Source organism: Gadus chalcogrammus, chromosome 5 (assembly GCF_026213295.1).
Source record: "Gadus chalcogrammus isolate NIFS_2021 chromosome 5, NIFS_Gcha_1.0, whole genome shotgun sequence".
Taxonomy (NCBI): Eukaryota; Metazoa; Chordata; class Actinopteri; order Gadiformes; family Gadidae; genus Gadus; species Gadus chalcogrammus.
The window spans coordinates 18,150,359-18,169,181 of NC_079416.1; the positions used below are offsets into that span (position 1 = coordinate 18,150,359).

The 18,823-nt window shown below is 42.7% G+C and overlaps 4 protein-coding genes across 8 annotated transcripts in view; 2 read left to right on the plus strand and 2 right to left on the minus strand.

The window, feature by feature from the left end:
• Positions 1 to 3,293, plus strand: part of fancm (FA complementation group M) — a 31,100-nt gene extending 27,807 nt beyond the window's left edge. For all 3 annotated transcript variants that reach the window (XM_056589865.1, XM_056589866.1, XM_056589867.1), the window contains 2 exons: positions 317 to 611; positions 1,061 to 3,293. In XM_056589865.1, the coding sequence (XP_056445840.1) occupies positions 317 to 611; positions 1,061 to 1,187 (422 nt within the window). In that variant the 3' untranslated portion in view covers positions 1,188 to 3,293. The remainder of the gene's footprint in view (positions 1 to 316; positions 612 to 1,060) is intronic.
• Positions 1,361 to 8,771, minus strand: LOC130382238 (mitochondrial basic amino acids transporter). 2 transcript variants are annotated; one of them, XM_056589868.1, is made up of 4 exons: positions 8,268 to 8,771; positions 7,373 to 7,416; positions 6,200 to 6,283; positions 1,361 to 4,883 (listed from the first exon to the last, which is right to left on the minus strand). In XM_056589868.1, exons 1-4 carry the CDS (start codon positions 8,293 to 8,295, stop codon positions 4,131 to 4,133), a joined length of 909 nt encoding a protein of 302 aa, XP_056445843.1. In that variant the 5' UTR covers positions 8,296 to 8,771; the 3' UTR covers positions 1,361 to 4,130. The 2 variants fall into 2 exon arrangements, with proteins under 2 accessions (XP_056445843.1, XP_056445844.1); XM_056589869.1 differs by having other exon boundaries at positions 4,093 to 4,883; positions 6,200 to 6,242; positions 8,268 to 8,307.
• Positions 8,772 to 10,355: 1,584 nt separating this feature from the next.
• On the plus strand, positions 10,356 to 14,814 carry slc25a47b (solute carrier family 25 member 47b). Of its 2 annotated transcripts, XM_056590359.1 has the most exons (6): positions 10,356 to 10,764; positions 10,924 to 10,967; positions 11,060 to 11,131; positions 11,260 to 11,442; positions 11,823 to 12,090; positions 12,837 to 14,814. In XM_056590359.1, the coding sequence occupies exons 1-6, from the start codon at positions 10,728 to 10,730 to the stop codon at positions 13,112 to 13,114; spliced, it is 882 nt and encodes a 293-aa protein (XP_056446334.1). In that variant the 5' UTR covers positions 10,356 to 10,727; the 3' UTR covers positions 13,115 to 14,814. The 2 variants fall into 2 exon arrangements, with proteins under 2 accessions (XP_056446334.1, XP_056446335.1); XM_056590360.1 differs by lacking the exon at positions 10,356 to 10,764 and having other exon boundaries at positions 10,952 to 10,967; positions 11,340 to 11,442.
• LOC130382545 (tryptophan--tRNA ligase, cytoplasmic-like) lies at positions 13,461 to 18,729 on the minus strand. Its single transcript, XM_056590357.1, has 11 exons — positions 18,495 to 18,729; positions 18,047 to 18,163; positions 17,731 to 17,941; positions 17,528 to 17,636; positions 17,211 to 17,330; positions 16,655 to 16,837; positions 16,464 to 16,564; positions 16,265 to 16,377; positions 15,740 to 15,913; positions 15,354 to 15,494; positions 13,461 to 14,972 (listed from the first exon to the last, which is right to left on the minus strand). Exons 2-11 carry the CDS (start codon positions 18,116 to 18,118, stop codon positions 14,814 to 14,816), a joined length of 1,383 nt encoding a protein of 460 aa, XP_056446332.1. The 5' UTR covers positions 18,119 to 18,163; positions 18,495 to 18,729; the 3' UTR covers positions 13,461 to 14,813.
• Positions 18,730 to 18,823: the final 94 nt, after the last annotated feature.

Here is an 18,823-nt window from a genome sequence, read left to right on the forward strand (position 1 = left end):
TCTGTCTGTCCCTCTCTCTCTTTCTCTGTCTCTCTGTCTGTCTGTCTGTCTGTCTGTCTGTCTCTCTGTCTGTCTGTGTCTGTCTGTCTGTCTGTCTGTCTGTCTGTCTGTCTGTCTGTCTGTCTGTCTGTCTGTCTGTCTCTCTGTCTGTCTGTCTGTCTGTCTGTCTGTCTGTCTGTCTGTCTGTCTGTCTGTCTGTCTGTCTGTCTGTCTGTCTGTCTGTCTGTCTGTCTGTCTGTCTGTCTGTCTGTCTGTCTGTCTGTCCCTCTCTCTCTCGGTCTCTCTCTCTCTCTCTGTGTCCGTCCGTCTACCTCAGGCGAGGTGGGGCGTTCGTTCCAGCGGACGCTCTTCTTCGAGGGCACGCTGGCGTCGCTGGTGCAGGCCGGCGTGCGTCTGCTGTGGAGCGACGGCGTGCGGGACAGCGCCCGCCTGCTGGCCGACCTGGCGCAGCTGGAGCAGAGGAAGGGCCAGGCCATCAGCGTGCCCCTGGAGGTCAGAGGTCAGCACCGGCAGCAGGCCCTGCAGTTCTACCTGGCGCTGCCGGGCGTCGGCTACGTGCACGCGCTCCACATGGTCCACAACTTCGTCTCCGTGGCCCAGTTCATCACCAGGTGAGGACATGTGTGTTTCATCTCTTGTTGAAAAAAACCGGACAGTGTCTGAGAATCAGATCCAGTGTCAAACATTACAGTGTCGTCATTTTTATGACGAGAAACTGTTTTCTCTATGGTCTATAAGCTTCCAAAAAACAATGCGAAGGTCGTCTCTACTTTACGTTGGCTTTGTGTGTGTCCTAAATGGACACGTCATAAATATATGGCCTGTTAAGCCCTTTGAGACTGTACCAGTGATAAGGGCTATACAAATCGAATTGAATTGAACTTATATCTTTTATAATTAATTGAACGCTCCCTTCTCTGGTGCCTGCCAGATCCCCAAACTGCTGCTGCTCATTTCCACAAGCATAGAGTGAAGGAGTAATTGGAAAGAGAATGCAGGAAATAGCTTTGGGATGCACCCTTTAATCTTCCCTACCACCGTGGTCTGCCTGCCCTAACAGCTCCGTAGAGGCCATCCAGAAGGGAGGGGGGATGAGCCGTAGCCGAGCCGAGGACACCTACCGCTGCATACGTTACTCCTGCGACTCCTTCCTGCTAAATACCTCCTCAGCCAAGAAGAAAAGGTAGCAGGCTAAAGCTACAAACCACTAAATCACTACCGCTCAATTTTGTTTTTTTCTCATCCTTTGCACTCTAATCATGTCACATTTTCCTTTGCAATACAATGCAATAATTTGTACCTATTATTTTGTACCGGACCATATTGGACCTTAAGTTTATCATTATTTATTGCTGCTCGCATAGTGTAGAAATCTTGGTTGTACTCAGGAGTTTTTCATAAAAATGTGGATGCCCTAGATTAAATATGGTATTTTGTTGTGCCACTTGTATTTGTGTGCAAGTATTAATTTATATAAATAATTGGTTCACTTGGATGTTCCTTTTCAGGTGACGTAAGATAAAATGGGTCGATCCTCTTTGTGATTCAATAAAGTATAATTTAAGTATTACATTTACCTGTTATAAATTATGTCAACTGCTCTGCAATGTCTACCTCTTACCACTAAGACTATAAAATAAATGTTGTAACTGGTTTATTCAGTCATTCATTAAAAAAAATGACAAATGGCAGATTCAACATTCACAGATGTACATAACACAGGCAACAGTGGTGAACATTTTACAAGGCCAGCGATCACATTCATCAGTCAAATGGCATGGCCCAGGATTGGACGATTTTAATGTAACATGGAACAGCTAAAAATATATAAAGTACTAGAATACTGAAAAATGGTCTACACATTGCAGAACCAAACTCACAGATAATCCCCTTGTCATTGTGCGATTGTTTTTTTAACCCCATATACACCTCATATTTATGATACAGCAGTTTCTCAAAACAAAATGGAGGTACAGTAGAAAATAACTTAATCTGATTAACTAGTTTGGCTTCATTCAATCTGAAAAGATCGTAGTTTAGAGTTAACAAAGATAGTTTATTTCAAATAAGAGCTTCTCTTTCGGCTAAAATGATCTTTGTTGGTGTATTTCCAAACCGTTGCCAAAGAAAACCAAGAGGAACATTTAAAATGAATTAATATTGTCCACTGGATTGAAACAAACGTATTGCTCAGATTCCCATCCATATAATCAGCATAGAATCTTCCACTTGACAAAGTCCCACAGACTCTACAGTAACATGACTTTTCATAGGAAAGTTTGGATCTTCTGGAACTGTATAAAGATCCTTAAATACATATAAATATAGTATCCAAAAGTATGTAGTGTACATGTATGGCTACCTTTTAATGTGTAACAGGATTTGGACGTGGTCTGCTGGTCAATTGTAAACTGAAAAGGCCATGTCTTGTGTCCCAATTCCATTCTTGCTTTATTTGACCAATTTCAAAATTGTACTCTTGGTTGAGCCTCAAATTTAACATGAAATGAATTAACTAAAAACAAGGAGAGTTTAACAATCAGTGTATGAATCCAAAAGCTTTTTAGCATCATGTAGTAGTTTTGCAAAAAGGCAAAGTAATCACTCTTCTTTTTAAAATAACCATTTGGAACAAAATTACTTTTCATTCAGATGCATTTCAACCAGAGTACTGAATGAATACTCGCAGAAGACGAAATGAAAAAAACAAGTGTTGCTTTGACCTAAACAATTTCCTATGTTGTCCACATTAAACTCACCACATGTAACACACTGCTATGTTAAGTGGCAATGTAACCCATAAAGTCAAGCATCTTGAGAGGCCATCCTGGTCTGGTGAGTTCATTTAGTTACTCTCTGCAGTTAAGTCTGGGGATTTACAATTGAACATTAATAGGATCGTTCATCTAGAGGGGGAAAGAGTTACAGTTCATGATTAAATAGACTGAATGACAATGCTAAAATATTAACAAATCTGCAAGGAAGGTTTTTCTCACTCTTATTCACTGGAGAATGCAAGACATCCCTCCCCCTTCTGGCCGCCATTGTACATTGTATTGTATTGTATCTTAGTACTTAACTGTGTAGCAATTGCAGTAGCTGCTATCATTGCTGTAACACGGGGAATTGGTTAGCCTAGCGATTGTTGTACTTGTTGTACACTTGGTTCTATGAACATACTTTCTGTACCGACAGCGATATATTGTTGCACTTCTTATGACAAATGTACTTATTGTAAGTCGCTTTGGATAAAAGCGTCTGCTAAATGCCTTAAATGTAGATGTAACATCCACCCCCTCTTTTTTTTTTCAGATGAAATCAGTTTTATTTAAAAGAATAATTTTATTTGAAAATCATGATTAAAACACAATCCCGTAAGGATAAGAACACCCAGGACGCTCTACTGTCCATAAAATTCCAGAGGAGAGACGTGGAGGGGTTGGCGCGGGTTTTGTCATTCTCCGAAACACCCAGTTTTTATGGTGAAAGGAGCATAGAACCAGAAGGGAGTTAGTAAAATGAATGGTATAATTACCAGGAAGTTGTGAATGTATATTGTGATTTAAAAGTCTAGACCCCGTATATAAGACGACCCCAATGTTTCAGTCAAAAAAAACTAGCCTCATATTCGGGTCAATACGGATCTACCCAGCCAAGGCCACACTGATATTCCTTGCGAAACGCAAACTGCGATATCTGGATGGCCTCACGAGGCTACATAAAGTCACCTAAATAACGAATATTAAAACAATCGACTCTTTACTAAAAACCAAGGATGTTCGTATTTACAAGTACAGTTGTAATCTTAAAATACACAAGAAGTGGTCACTTGTCAAGGTGCTCCAAGGAGTCAAGTTCCCTTGGAATAGATGCTTCTCTAGAAAAAAATCTGTTCAGAAAAAACGTTCCAACACTGTGGCAACAAACCAACCCGGTTCCACAGATCCTCTCCAAGCTGCGGTTTCCCTGCTGTGTCTCCCGACGATGGTCGATGGTCGAAGGCCCTGAGAAGCAAAGAAAGATGCAAACTGTGCTGATGCGTGGGTATGCTTCAGCTCTGGACCAGCACACTACCCCCCCCCCCCCCCCCCCCCCCCCCCCGTCCCTGGTGGGTCAGGGAGGGCTTGGAGTTACATGCTGGTGGGCTCCACCGAAACAGCCTGTGTCTCACAGTCCTGGAGGGCGGAGCCATCGCCCTGGCGCATGTACATCAGGAAGAGCGTCACGCTGGCGAAGGTGGTGGCGTTGACTGGGAAGGCGCGCAGCAGCGTGGACGTGAGGCCGCGCGTGAACACCCGCCAGCCCTCCTTCTTCAGGCTCTGCCGCACGCAGTCGGCGATGCCGTTGTACTGGTGGACCCCGCCCATCCCGTCCGCCTGGAGGCGCGACTTGATCACGTCCACGGGGTAGGTGGAGAGCCAGGAGGCGATGCCCGACATGCCGCCGGCGAACAGCAGCTTGGGGATCATGTAGGGGTCGTCGGGCTCGCAGCCCAGGCGCCGCGTCAGCACGTCGTACGCCAGGAAGTAGATGCCGAAGCCCGGCGTCTCGCGGATGACGGTGGTGACCATGCCGCGGTTGATGCCCCGGATGCCCTCCCGGCGGTAGATCCGCACCAGGCAGTCCAGGGAGTTCTTGTACAGCTTCCGCGAGGACTTCTTCTTCTCGCCCGTGCCCTGCATCTGCATGCGCGTCTTGGCCAGCTCCATGGGACAGCAGATGACGCACTGGATGAGGCCCGCCGACGCGCCCGCCAGGAACTGGTTGGCCGGCGTGTCACGGCCCAGGTAGCGCATGGCGTTGCCCTGGACGCCGAACACGATGGCGTTGATGAATGTCAGCCCCATCATGGGAGAGCCGATGCCCTTGTACAGGCCCAGCATCTGCGGAAGATGAGGGTGTGAGCGTGTTTTAGTCAGATGAATGGGACAAACAGAGTAGATGATTACACTTTCATCTACACCTTCTCTATGGCTGTCAATGAGGAGGAAAAAAAGCTCTATCGCTAAATATGTTAACACCGGAATTTCCCGCCTGGGATCAATAAAGTATGATATTATCTTATACGCTTCATGTTGATCATGACGTTAGGGTTTCTGCACTTCTTTAAAATATAACTGTTGAAAATGTTGCTTACTACAAAATGTATCTATTTGCATATATATTAATGTTAGTGTTAAAATCTGCGACCACAACCATGCTGTCTCTGTCTTACGCTGAAATCCCAGAAGTAAACCATACGCTGATAGACCATACAGACACACTCCCCCAGGCCTCCGATGCCAACGTGTACAAAGGCTTAATTTAGCCTTTACAGAAATAAGGCCCTGGCTGACCACAGCTAGCTGATATGCTCTTTGACTTCCCCACTGGCGATAAGATCCATGCTCTGGGTGGATGTTGCCAATAGAGGCAGCGGTGCATAATAACTAGAGCTGTAACCCGACACCCACCATCATGTCGTCCGATTAGGCCATTGAATTCAATTTTACACCTTCTGATATCAATCAAAGCATAAAAGGTTCATAGAAAAAAAAGATTCCTAGCTATAGGAATCACAGAGGAGGTTAGTAAATAAAATGTCTGGGCCAGTAATGGATCCCCCACTTGGCTTGCTGGGAGATACCTCTTCTTTCTAAGAAGGATCTAGCTCTTCGTTCTCTCTTTCGTGGAAGCCTATATATATGTTATTATGGTTGAAGGAAAAATCGGTTTCACATTTAAACAACTACTGCAAGTGAAGGGACAGAGAAATAATATTTCTGAGACCCGAAACTCTGTAGGGTCACCAAACTGTGACATTTTAAAAGCGGTTAATAGTGAAATCGGTTAATCACTGCATCCCTACTTGTGGGTTTGTAGACTAGCAAGAGCGGGTGACTATGAAAGACAATAGCCAGCTGTGGACAGCTGCTCCTTTCAGGGTATAAGCAGAGTACATTATATATCCTACATTATTGTCCTGACCATAATTTTTATAAGTGACATATTATACCACCAGGTGTGAGTGTGATAAGCCGTTACACGCCCACTTGTGACGTCAGAAAAGCAGAATTTCAAAACGGCTTGTTACGGCTAATCATACACACACCTGGTGGTATAATGTGTCACCTTTAACAATGTAAAGTGTCATTGTATACAGAAAAGAAGAGAACACAGTTCTGGTTGTACAGTAGAACCAGATGTTGAGTTTACTCACCGACTCCTGGCGTATGATGGACTGGAAGCAGTGATAGGTCCCCCTGTAGAGGGGTTTATCCACACTCTGAATTTGGAGCCTCACCTGTTACGCAAGGCCAACGCGTAAAGGGCAGAGTATAAAAGACCAGGGGCACGCTGCACATCAAACGCTACATAGGATCTTCATGCGACGGCTAATTGTAACACTCATCAGGAAATACTGCTTTAAAGAAAATCGTCACATATCAGTACTTTCCAATAGACGGAACAACGTCTCTGCCTCCGTTTTTTCCTCTACCACTGATAACTCAAGAGGGAACTTGGTTTGAGAAAACAAGAAGGCCTTGGACATACGAGGTTACATTTCCTTGGAAAGGCTGTCCGTCTCTTCATCATTTACAACACAGTAACACCGTTGTTGTTAAAGACAGCCACCCTCCGTCCCACAACACACACACACACACACAAACTCATAGGCATTCAGAACATCAATCTATCTTTAGTGCACACGTTGATTACCACCCAACAAACCCAAAAACAAGTGTAATTTCCTGGAGACCGTTTCACAAATGTGTCCCTCGTATTAGTTTAAACTACTGTGATTGATTCAAATTATTAGGTCATGGCCATGGGGAGATATGAGCAGCATTTTAACTGTAGGAATCATTTTTAGGGATAATGACAAAAGACATGCAACATTTGCCGGTGGTAGTACCCTTGCTTTGTATTCATGTCAATTCGTTATGACTCATTGGATCTTGTCATTCTATTCTATCTTTGAGTTCTGTCATCAAAGTAAATAACAATAACCTATGGCCCCCCCACTGGTAAATCAACTACTGTATTTTCTGATGCATTCCACACAGACGATGCACTTAAGTTTCACGTTTGTGCATGACACCGTCCTTTTCCCATCTGTCTGTGCTGAGAAGCCTAGTTAAATTACCCAGTGCAACTTTGGATTTGGATTTTTCAATCCATTTAATCACTATATTATATTTGACTAAATAAGTAAATGCCCTATACTTGGGTGTAAATCGTTAACAAAAAAAAACTTATGCAATGGTTTCCTGGATAGCATGGCTTTAAAAACAGAGAGCCAACACACTTTTTTTTTATTTTACAAGGGCACTAGAGCCTTCTTCGTTTGCTATACAAGATCAAAGAGTACGGTGACATAACAGTGACCCACCTTTACTGTATCAAAAGGATGTCCAACCAAAACACCAGCAGCGCCTGGGAGATAATAGAACACAAAGATTTAACAATCAGTCCCCACATAAACATAGACATTTACCAAAGTACAGCACTCTTCACAGGATGGAGCATGATAAAAACCTGCTTCAAATCGTATTGATGTGTGCTTAGAGACTCTATTAAGGACTATTGAGTGTAACATTTTGCAGACTACAACTTCATTTATTATAAGTAATATTACTATGCATGTTTAACACAGACATAATGCTTAAAGGCTTGCCTACATTAACAATCTCCACAGACAAATTACAATAGTCAATTTTGTTTCATTCATCAGTTGTGTATGATGCAAACGAGTAGATACCAGTGTTATTTGTTAGAAAAATTTAATTATTAATCACAAAGAATATCGTGGCGCTGGAGGTTACAATACCATTATCATTCAATCTCCCTTTGACAGATTAACTGACCCATTCCCCGAGTCACACACTAACGCTATGGTCGCAACTGTAACTGTAGTGATGGACTGCTAATGCCACATACCACCTCAATTTATGCATTGCAGACACCATTACCCAATTGTAGTCCACAAACCCGGTACAACAGCGTCGTCCCCCCCCCCTAGTCTGAACTCAAGTAAGGAACGTTGTGTGTACACCCCCAGATGAGGGGTCTTTTTTCTTCAATAACGTGGCATCGACCTGATGCATACTCATAAAACTGAAAGCACGTTGGCACACACTTAAACGCAGCAGTGCTAACTTCTTCCTTTCAAAATGCTACCTGCATGAAGCTAACTGAATGGAGCTCTCGTCCTCTGCATCTGATCATGGTGGTGAAGTATGTATGAGTTATAAATGTAGGATGCATTGGTTGCAAAGAATACTTACCTCCAAAGCAACCCGCGGCGAAGTCCATATCCCTCTCTGAACGTTAGCAGCTTTATATTGGTCAAGCTAACTAGCGAAGCAGAAAATGAATGACCCACAACTCCTTACTATTTACTTATAAGGTTGTGTATGGAGGTGTTTTGCTTAATACAATTTAAAATCCCAATTTGGGAATAAGTAAACTAGCCCCTGATAATCCAACCAGCATGTGATTGGGGTTTTCAAAGTTTGTTGATGAAAAAACCCTCCAAACTTCTCTTCCTTGCACGCTCTGATTTGGGCCACACGGTATTCTGGGTATAATCGCGGATGGATTTAAACGGGGGCAGATTAAAAACCTTCTGTTAATATAAAAAACTACTCTCCCCTTCCTGTCGGCTGTAGATGGTCCGGCTACTTAACTCAACTTCCACAGACACGGCCTTTCTATTTCTGTGGTGGGAGGAGGCGGGGGGAATACAGAGTCAAAACGTGTGCCTGTCCTTTTTGAGGAAGCCCAATCGCATCCCTCTGGACTGGACAACTCCCCCAGCTGGTCCTGTCCACCCCTCTCAGTCATTGGCTGCTGCACATACCGCTGTCCCGACGTGTCTCTGGACGCTTTAACCCCGCAATATATTCTTATATTGATCTGGTGACATTAACGTCTGGTGACAAAACTCAAAACATTGATATATTACCACGGGCTAAACATGTGGATGGTGGCCAAGCCTAGAACAATGATTTATTTTCTCTATTTTCACTTTTTAAATGCAGCGCTATAGGAAATCAGCAATTTGCATGCTTCTCTTTAAATAACATCTTAGATTAAAAAAAAAATATGCATGTCATTGTGATAAAGACATCCAAAGGCCTGTTCAATTGTATCTAGACTGTATTAGGACGGAAACGTTAGAAAAGTAATGGGTTAATCGCAGTAAGTGTGATTATCTTCCATGTGCGTGGTTAATTTGGTTGACTAAATACTATCAATCGAAAATCTAGATACACAACATAGAGTCTATTTGTTGATTTTGGGGATGCGTATGTCGGAGAAGGTTCATGTTTACAAAGGCATTGCCTGTCATGGTAGCTTTGTACGTATTGCAATGTGAATGAATTACTGCATTCAGGACACTGCACACTTGCTATGAGCTAAACCAGAAGAAACAGGACTCGGGGAAAGCTGAAGGTTATTGGATCTGGCTCCTTACGCAGACAGTAAAACAATTAATAACAATCATTTTTTCTAGAGCATCGTGACTTTTTATGTCATTTTAAATAGGATGAATAATACACAATCATTCTTTAGTCGTTCTGCAATGACAATAGCAATGCAAAACTATACAGTTATGAATCTCATGGATCATGATAGAAATGTTAAAAGTGTAATATTTAGCCAGCCACTAACTTAAATGACTTCCATTCCTAACTTGTAATTTGAACTGCAGCTACTGTTACAAAGTACGTACTAGTACCAATTGGGTGCACTGCATACTGTGTGCAACAGCTGAACACAGTATGCATACAATTGTTACATACAACAGGGGATTTAACTGATGAGCAAAGCTGTGCCACCCATCGATGTTCGCGGGCTCAGTCGAGATGACGTATGGGATTGTGGGGCAGAATAGCCCAAAAAGCATGCTGGCTTGCATACAAGTTCGACCGAATGTAGTGCAACATCCTGGTGTTTTCGGCATAGGCTACTGCGTTTTAAAAATCATGTATTTGGACATATACTAAACAATTCTGGCATACTAAATAGTATGGTAGAAATGGGTATTGGAACGCAGGGTTTGTTTGACTTAGCTACAGCGCTTGTGGCTGACCGCATTGATTTGGACCAATAAGCGTCCTCTGAGGAACTACAGGGAACTACATGATAGATGGTGATACATGTTTCATACAATCCAATCTGCAAATCCCTAACAACAGATGTTTGGTTCCTGGGCGCCCACATACTGGACGGGTACAATACAGAATTACATTTTTAAAAGGACATTTTTGAGTACGCTCTTTATATACTCTCTTTTGTATGTAGGTGTGTTTGACAAGGAATCATTCAATTACAGTTATCTGCAATTTGTATCAGGTCTAGCAAAAATACTTTTTTAAACGCGTTCATTTTTGAAGTGGTCCAAGTTGTCCTAGATGGATTGCCATACATTGGCTTTCACATTCCACGTTTGTAATGTTTGACAGCTGACGTCAGAGTGAGAGGCACTACGCCGCAGATCAGCCGAGTCATGTTCTCATGATCCATTCAGCCTCTTAGGACAGTATTCGTTGCCGATTTCAGTGTAAAACCACAAACGCATCCCGCTTGAGGTTGTCTTGAATCATAATGGCCAACGTAACGTTTCTACGTTTAAAAAATGAACGGTCAAATCACTTTTGCTAGTTTGCCTGATCGCTAGCTTAGGCTAGCTTCCAACCGAGCCTTGTTCATCTTTCTGTTTTATAAAGAATAGGAAGACAATGCATTGCGCCGACTTTCTCGCTGGTTCTGTTGGAGGTAAGTTATATCATTTTCTATGGGGAGCACAGCAGTTTAATGCCTACTTTTCAGCGTCGATCTTCACCTCTAACGACCATGGCAGAGATTTGTCTTCATTGTGAGTTGGATTCACATTAATATCGCGAGTTAAAATAACCTTGAACGTTGTCTTAACAGGGGCCTTTGGTGTTGCAGTTGGGTACCCTTTAGATACAGTCAAGGTATATTTGAACCCCCCCTATAAGCAGTAGAAGTATATGAGAAACACATGAAGGCAATATTGAGCCAAACCTCTGTTCCTTTGATGATATAGGTGAGGATTCAAACGCAACACCAGTACACGGGAGTTTGGCATTGTATTCGCTCTACATGCAAGAATGAAGGGGTCAGTTATGCAACTCTTGGCCATCTTTTTGGAGCACATCTCTGATCCTGTCTTTCCATTTAAAATCAATATGACACTTTCTAATTATCTAAATGCTCTGCCCATTGGGTTCCCCTTTTGAACCTTAGGCGAAGGGTTTCTACAAAGGCATGTCCATGCCAGTCACCACCGTTTCCCTGAGCTCTTCTGTGGTGTTTGGGACCTACAGGAATATCCTCCAAATCCTGGGTCAGCTACGACATAGGAGTGTGGATGCTCGGCCGGCCAAGCTGGATATCTTCCTCTCTGGGCTTGCTGGAGGGGTTGCGCAGGTATGGAACCAGATTCGGTTGGCCCTAATTTGACTTGATGCAGCAGGTGCCAGTCGGCTGTAAGCTGTTTACATATATATATATGAACCCTTTTAGCATTTAAACCCACAACACCAGATGGCACAGGCATTGCTAAATAACCAATTTCAATAGCTGTGTTGGGAACATTATAATTAAGGAGAACAGTTCTTCTAAAATGACTAATAATTAGTAGAATAACTATTCTAAAACAAAATCACGAATTCATTTGCATATGTTTAATTAATGTTTAATTAGAGAATAAGAATGAATGACGGCTGCACTTTTACACTACTGACCTTAGTCGGTTGATATTACGTACATCCTTCACCGTCTGTACTCTATGCCTTTTAACTCCTCAGGTGTCTGTGATGTCCCCGGCGGACATTGTGAAGGTGCGTCTGCAATGTCAGGGGGTTCCCATGCAGGGGCACGCTGCCGGGTCGCCGAGGCCCAAGTACCGGGGACCAGTGCACTGCCTGCTGACCATCGCCCGGGAGGAGGGGGTTCTGGGGCTGTACAAGGGGGCCCAGGCACTCGCTCTGAGAGATGGCCCTGCCTTCGCCACCTACTTCACCACCTACAATGTCATCTGTGAGAAGCTGTCCCCCCCGGGGCAGACCAGGCCAGGTACAATAAGGCCCAATCCCATTTCTACCCCTTACCCCTCCCCCTTGTTTTGAAGGGGTAAGGAGAAGGGGTAAGGGGTAGAAATGGGATTGGGCCTTAGGCCCAATCCCATTTCTTCCCCCTTGTTTTGAAGGGGTAAGGAGAAGGGGTAAGGGGTAGAAATGGGATTGGGCCTTAGGCCCAATCCCATTTCTGCCCCTTGCCCCTTACCCTTATTTTGAAGGGGTAAGGGGGAGGGGTAAGGGGTAGGAATGGGATTGGGCCTTAAGCACTGGTTATGTTTGTATCCTGTATACCCCTATATGTACTGTGCACTGCATTCTGAACGTATTCAGACTGCTGCACTTTGTCCCCATTTGCTTTTTCCTTTTTATGTTGTATGCATTACGTTATATGTAACAGTTTAAGTCAGAGCCTTAATCTAAAAGGAATTTAGATTACGTCAATTTGTTGTTCAAAAGAATAGGGAACCTTTTTAAGAAAAACTCTCTTCTTGGTTTTGGGAATCTTATAGGCTTCTGTTGGTACATAAATTATGAAAGAATTACGTTATCCCTTTTAGAATACGTGAGAAATGAAGATAACATGAGGAACGAGTGACATGTATGTGTCAGAGATGGCTAACCTCTCACCAAAGCTCACCCAGCTAGTGAATAAGTAGCGCATTGCAAGATGGCTTTGATTTCATAGTTCAAAGTATACCTTGTATTGCACCGATACCTCCAACAACGCTTTCCTCTCTACAGAGTGGAAGGTGGTCCTGCTGGCCGGGGGTCTATCGGGCACATGTGGCTGGTTTGTCGGCACTCCCATGGACGTGATCAAGGCCCGTCTCCAGATGGACTGGATGGGGGAGAGGAAGTACAAGGGCTTCTTCCACTGCATCACGGACAGCGTACGCACAGAGGGGCCGGGTGTGCTCTACAAGGGGCTGGCGATCAACTGCGTGCGGGCCTTTCCGGTCAACATGTCGGTGTTTGCCATGTATGAAGTAGTGATCCGCCTGCTCAGACCCTCAACCTAGCGGTTCCAGAGCTGTTCAGTTCTACCTCGGTTTCCCATGACTGTAAGGGCCAGTCCCATTTCTACCCCTTACCCCTCCCCCTTGTTTTGAAGGGGTAAGGGGTAGAAATGGGATTCGGCCTAAATTGATCACGCTTTGGGAATTGGCTTATTTTTATCTTTACATACATATGTATGTATATTAGGATGGGATCATTTTCTTGGTCTGTATGTATTATTTTTTTTCTGATGTAGGCCTACGTATCATAATCAAGTTTTTCTCAAAACTTAAAAAAGGGCATTTTAAATGTAAGTAAAATATTAACATTCTTGCATATTTCTTTAATACTTACAATTTTTATTGAATTAGCTTTTAATGTTTAGATCTTAAGAGATGGTACTTCATACACATCGCCATTTCAATTTTCTGATGCCAAACATAATTGTTGCTCAAATATGAATGCCTCTATGAGGAGTTCTGGACACAAAACCACATTTCCCATGAGCTCTTTTGGCCCATGTACATGCATACTCTAAACATATGCACATTTTGCTGTGAAATCCAATAGAATAGCTGTCTGGGAATTCAGTAACATATTCACGTAGCTCTAATTGTAGCCATACTTGAAACTGTTTGCGCGTGACAATATTCCAACCTCCAGCCCATCATTAGGCCATTAACTATGACTTGAATTGTATTAAATATCTTCATTAATATCATTTTCACAAGCTGCGATTATGTATGTGTTTGTAAGGCAGCTGATGACACAATTGTTGTGGCTTGAAGTTGTAGAAAACACTGCAATCTACCTCTATTCAATGTGTACATCATATTTAAGTATAGAGCTATATTTAAACATCGTTAATACTACTACACTAATTTATTCATGGATGATAACAGATTTGTTTAAAATACTGTGGTCTTTAAAAAAATTTTAACATATTTTTAGACAGTGAAATGACATCTGTTCAGTAATTATTAATAAAGGATGTAATATGTGCTCAGTGTACTGTACATTTGATTTGGTTTTTTGAATGCAGTCCAATTCTAATCCTCCAGTTCTCCTGAAAGATAATATGTAGCCTACATGTCTGGAGGGAGATAACACAGCAACCAAAACTGACTGGCATGAAAAGAATGTAGGAAGGAGTCAACAAGGGAAACCATGACGCTTCTCAAGGCTACAAATGATGTCAATAAATATTGACAGTGTTAAGAATGATCCTTTTCTGTAATGACTGATAAGCTATGCAAGAAAAATGAAACACAATTGTGTTGGGATGTTTAACTACACAGCTTTGACATCAAAACGTTTGTTATCCATAACCAATTAATCAATTTTAACTGTTCTTGTCCCTTCATGTTTGAATGGAAATTAGGCTGTTTCGTGTATTGTCTATCATAATGGTCTTATTTGAGGCGTCATATTTCATCCTGGGTTGACCCTTGGTGATCTTTCAGTGTAAGGTGTATTAGTCCCAGACTGACATTTGGAAAACGATTTCAAAGGTACTGTCTTCTGCAAATTTGAGTGTTTACCAATAGTAAAGACATACTCAGTGTGAGGGATATCACTTTACTTAAGACAGGGTAACACTCCTACCTTCGTCGTACACTGATCACAGCCATACAAACATTGAGGTGACACGTCGTGGTTGCTAGATCGTAAGCGTTTGCAATGCCATGCTACCTTCAACAGCAGGGAATAGTGTTCTCGGGGCTAAAAGTTAAAATTTAACGGTCTGGGGGTCATAAATTGTTTGACCATTTCGTCCGTGACATTTTTGCGGTTCTCTTGATGGGCTGTGATCATTGGCTGGAGCGTCTCAATCAACATCTTCTTCAACTCTCCTGTCAACAAAGTACCACTGGTGTAGTCCTGTAGAAAGAGAGAGAGGGAAGGCATAGATTAAATTATTTGATAAATATATATATAATATAAAAAGCCTATTACACACGTTTTTTTTTCCTTTAAAAGGTAAGAAGGTACAATGCACATTTTGTTTTTTTTATGTGGTCTTAAATACATTCCGTCATGTGTACGCTAACTTTAAGGCTACAGAGCGTTATATGAATTGCTCCGACTCTTCATACACTAGTAAAAACACTCATGAATACTATATTCTATTCATGCCAAGTCCAATCTGCGAGATGCGACTAAATTCTACACACTGCACCTTTAAGATTTAGGAAAATGATTACAATAATAGAAACATTGACTTCTAAATATTTTCTTTAAAAGAGGAATCTGTCGATCTACCTGTCTGATCTTCTCCAGCTGTTCGTCATCCTCCATGAAGAAGGTGAGGTACATGAAGGCGACATCAATGTCTGGGTTACCACCTTGCTCCCTGTGTTCCTCGATTGTGTCTTTTCCTCCAGAGAATGCGTGCTTGTTTACCTAGCAACAGGAACCAAAAGGCCAGGTTAGACAATAATAGTTCACTTGCCGTTTCTGGTGCTATAGTTGTTTTTTAAACTACAAGATCTGAAGATGAGAAAAGGACATGGCTATAACTGTATCGACGCAAGCCACTAGACATTGCTAAATGGAAAACGTACATAGTGAAGGTATAGGTATATAATTGTTATCATTTCCAACAATCATGTGTTACGGTGTTGGGTCCCCTGTGATCATGGCACTACCTTATTTTTGATCTGCTTTGGGGTGTCTGTGAGGAAGATGGAGGAGTTGGCGTCACTGGCGCTCATCTTGGTCTGGGCCCCTTGCAGGGCGGGGAAGAAAGTGGAATGCAATAGGGCGGGTTTAGGATAGCCAATCCGGGGGGCCACGTCACGGGTCATCCTGAAGTAGGGGTCCTGGTAGTGAGAGAAGAGACAGGTTCAGTCATGTGAGTGTTAAAGGTCCCATGACATGCCACCAGGTGTGAGTGTGATTAGCCGTTCCAAGCCGTTTTGGAAATCTGCCCCTCATGACATCACATGTGGGCGTGTCCACCTAGATGTGTGCCGGATAGATGAGCAACGTTTGCTACAGTCCAATGAGTAGGCTGGTAGACTGATCTATCCAGCACACATCTAGGTGGTCACGCCCACCTGTGATGTCGTAATGGCTAATCACACCACACCTGGTGGCATGTCATGGGCCCTTTAATGGGCCATCTGGTACTGTTGAGCGTTGTGGTGGTAAGCATCTGTGATGGTTCTCACCTGGTCAATGGCACACGGGATGAGACATTGAACATCCTTCCGTCCTTTGAAGATTTGTGGGAAAGAACTACTGAAGGCCGGTGCGGCCTGGATGGCTGGGAAGCTGATTTTCCCTTTAAAAAAAGACAATGGAACCCATTAGGGACTCCTTTCCATTTAGATAGATGGAAGTTTTGCTCTGGTATAAGATTCTTCTTACCGATGCAGTCACTGTCAGAAAATCCAAAGATGCCTTTGACTTGATTGAAGGTAACATGCTTCTGAACCTTAACCACATTTCTATAAAACTCTGGGGATGAACTGGGGAGGAGAGACAATCATTATAATATCAGAAATCTGTCAAAACAAATCGGGCACTCAGGTGCATATAGCCACTAGGGTTCAAGTTACCCCATGTAGTCGAGGTCGGAGAAGATGAAGGTCTTGTTCACGTCGAAGCCGCACGCGATGATGTCCTTGGCATTCTCCTCGGCGAAGCGGTGGCAGTCCTCTAGCGAGAGATCCTTCCACAGGTACTTCTCATCGTCCGTTAACTGGATCACCAGAGGGATGTCGAACACATCCTGTAGCCATCTTGGAGTAGGAGAAAAATCAAAAATGTTTTAAAAACATGATTACCATGATAGGGCGTTACTCTTGAGAGGTTTAGCAGACACTCCAAAGTAATTTGCAGTGATTTATTTGAGATAATTAACAAGTAGTAGGGGTTAGTTTGTCTTGCCCCGTATGCCTACCGGTAGACTGCAGAACTCGGGGTTCGAAACCCAGAACCTTTCAGCTGAGATCCAATCACCCTAACTTCTGCCCCATCAATATAGTTGTTTATTGGAATATCAGCCTTTGTATAATGTAATACTCTCCTAGTATAATGTAATGATATTATGTAATAACAATAACAGTCTCTGCTTGAATATTTCAAAGGTACTGGTATATTTAGGATTCTCACTTGGTGAAAACGAAGGGAATCAGGTGTCCTACATGCATGGCCTGTGACGAGGGGCCTCTACCGGTGTACAGGTAGAAGGACTTCTGCTTCTCGTAGGCGTCCAGGACCAGATTCATATCTCTGCCAGATGGAATACCCACAACAACACAAAACACAACCATTACACTTGATTGTCATTCAGTATTTATCAATTTTACATGATTAAAATATTTTGACATCACGTGATGGAGACTAGTGAATCACTGAGGACATTAAGAAATTAGGACAGTATCAAACACGAGTTATAGGGTCGTGAGAAGGTGGCTACTTCTACGAACCTGTGGGAAAAGAAGATCCCCCTTCGTAGGAAGCGGTGGGGTTTCTGTCCCGACACCTTCTCGATTCTGTCCACCAGTTCCTGGTCAATCTTACTGCTGCCAAATCTCACTGATAGAAACCACACCAAATGAGAAGGATAACGTTTTAGAACCACGTCAATTGTGTTAGATATTTTTTACGTGAATGTAAAGATGCCAATTACCTATGAGTTTATCGTAGTCCACTCCTTTGGCACTATTGGTGGCGACGTTCCAGGGATCCACAGTATCCTCCTCACCACCATTTTCTGATTGCCTGTCGTTACTAACAGCCGCTCCTGAGGGCGGACACCCTGCTTTGTAGTCCTGACCGGTTACCTCTTTGTAGTCCACTTTCAACTTCAGTAACAGCTGGATGGCTGCGTCAACATCTGCCTTTACATGAAGATACGGGCGAAGGTATTACATTGAAATGGCATTCAAACATTTGATGTTTATTTACACAACCTATTGTCAATATGGAGGAATCATAATGCTTACTTTGTCAGCCTTAGCGGTTTTCAAGGATCTGACTTTGTCCCCTTGGGCCGTTAGTTGTTCATAGAGCTCCATCGTGGTCGCGCCCCCAACACCTTCTCCTTTAAAATGTGTCCCCTTCTGCCCCATAAAACAAAAGTCAAATAGCACAGCAAACGTTACAAATAGTAAGATTTGATTGAAAAATGCCTAGGACTACTTCCATGCAATCATAATTAGAAAAGAAGTGCACTGCAACATCAAGAAAGTGTATAACATTTCGGTCATTAACTATATGCAATAAGGTACATATTATAGACATGGCTAAGTTTAGCTACTAAGTAAGCAGGCAATACGATATTACATGAGGCTCGGCTTCTACAATATGATTAGGGCATCCGTATACATATATATCGTTTAACATACAATGTGAACGTTGTATGAAGTTTACTGTTAAACGAAGAGAGCCTACCGATCGTATGTATTTAAACAGCTGTCAGCTCATTCAACCTGCATCAGCTCAGTATAATCGAAATAGGTTTCATCAGCAAGTCCAGTGGGTTGTTCACTTCAAACTGTTTCCCCGCAAACATGTGAGTTTTATGGTTCCGCCCTGCATTCGCATTTTAAATATAAGCTCTTTTGACATTTCTAGTCAAGTGTGTGTATTGATCCTTGAGTATATGCATTAAGCTCAGTACAATTATATACACGAATTACACATTGTTGTAATTTAATGCACAAAGAATGGAAAAGCGGAAGCCATTATATTTCAACTGTCAAAATAAAAGTTCATTTTGC

What these genes read in the sequence shown, in the direction of transcription:
- LOC130382238 (XM_056589868.1), bottom strand. Translation starts at nt 8,295, where the DNA reads ATGGACTTCGCCGCGGGTTGCTTTGGAG. An exon ending in ATCCTTTTGATACAGTAAAG is followed by an intron (nt 6,284 to 7,372) that starts GTGGGTCACTGT and finishes CTTGCGTAACAG; the next exon opens with GTGAGGCTCCAAATTCAGAG. An exon ending in CCATCATACGCCAGGAGTCG is followed by an intron (nt 4,884 to 6,199) that starts GTGAGTAAACTC and finishes CATCTTCCGCAG; the next exon opens with ATGCTGGGCCTGTACAAGGG.
- slc25a47b (XM_056590359.1), top strand. Translation starts at nt 10,728, where the DNA reads ATGCATTGCGCCGACTTTCTCGCTGGTTCTGTTGGAG. An exon ending in TTGCTGGAGGGGTTGCGCAG is followed by an intron (nt 11,443 to 11,822) that starts GTATGGAACCAG and finishes TTAACTCCTCAG; the next exon opens with GTGTCTGTGATGTCCCCGGC. An exon ending in CCCGGGGCAGACCAGGCCAG is followed by an intron (nt 12,091 to 12,836) that starts GTACAATAAGGC and finishes TCCTCTCTACAG; the next exon opens with AGTGGAAGGTGGTCCTGCTG.
- LOC130382545 (XM_056590357.1), bottom strand. Translation starts at nt 18,118, where the DNA reads ATGGAGCTCTATGAACAACTAACGGCCCAAGGGGACAAAGTCAGATCC. An exon ending in TTCTGACAGTGACTGCATCG is followed by an intron (nt 16,378 to 16,463) that starts GTAAGAAGAATC and finishes CTTTTTTTAAAG; the next exon opens with GGAAAATCAGCTTCCCAGCC. An exon ending in AGCTGGAGAAGATCAGACAG is followed by an intron (nt 14,973 to 15,353) that starts GTAGATCGACAG and finishes CTCTTTCTACAG; the next exon opens with GACTACACCAGTGGTACTTT.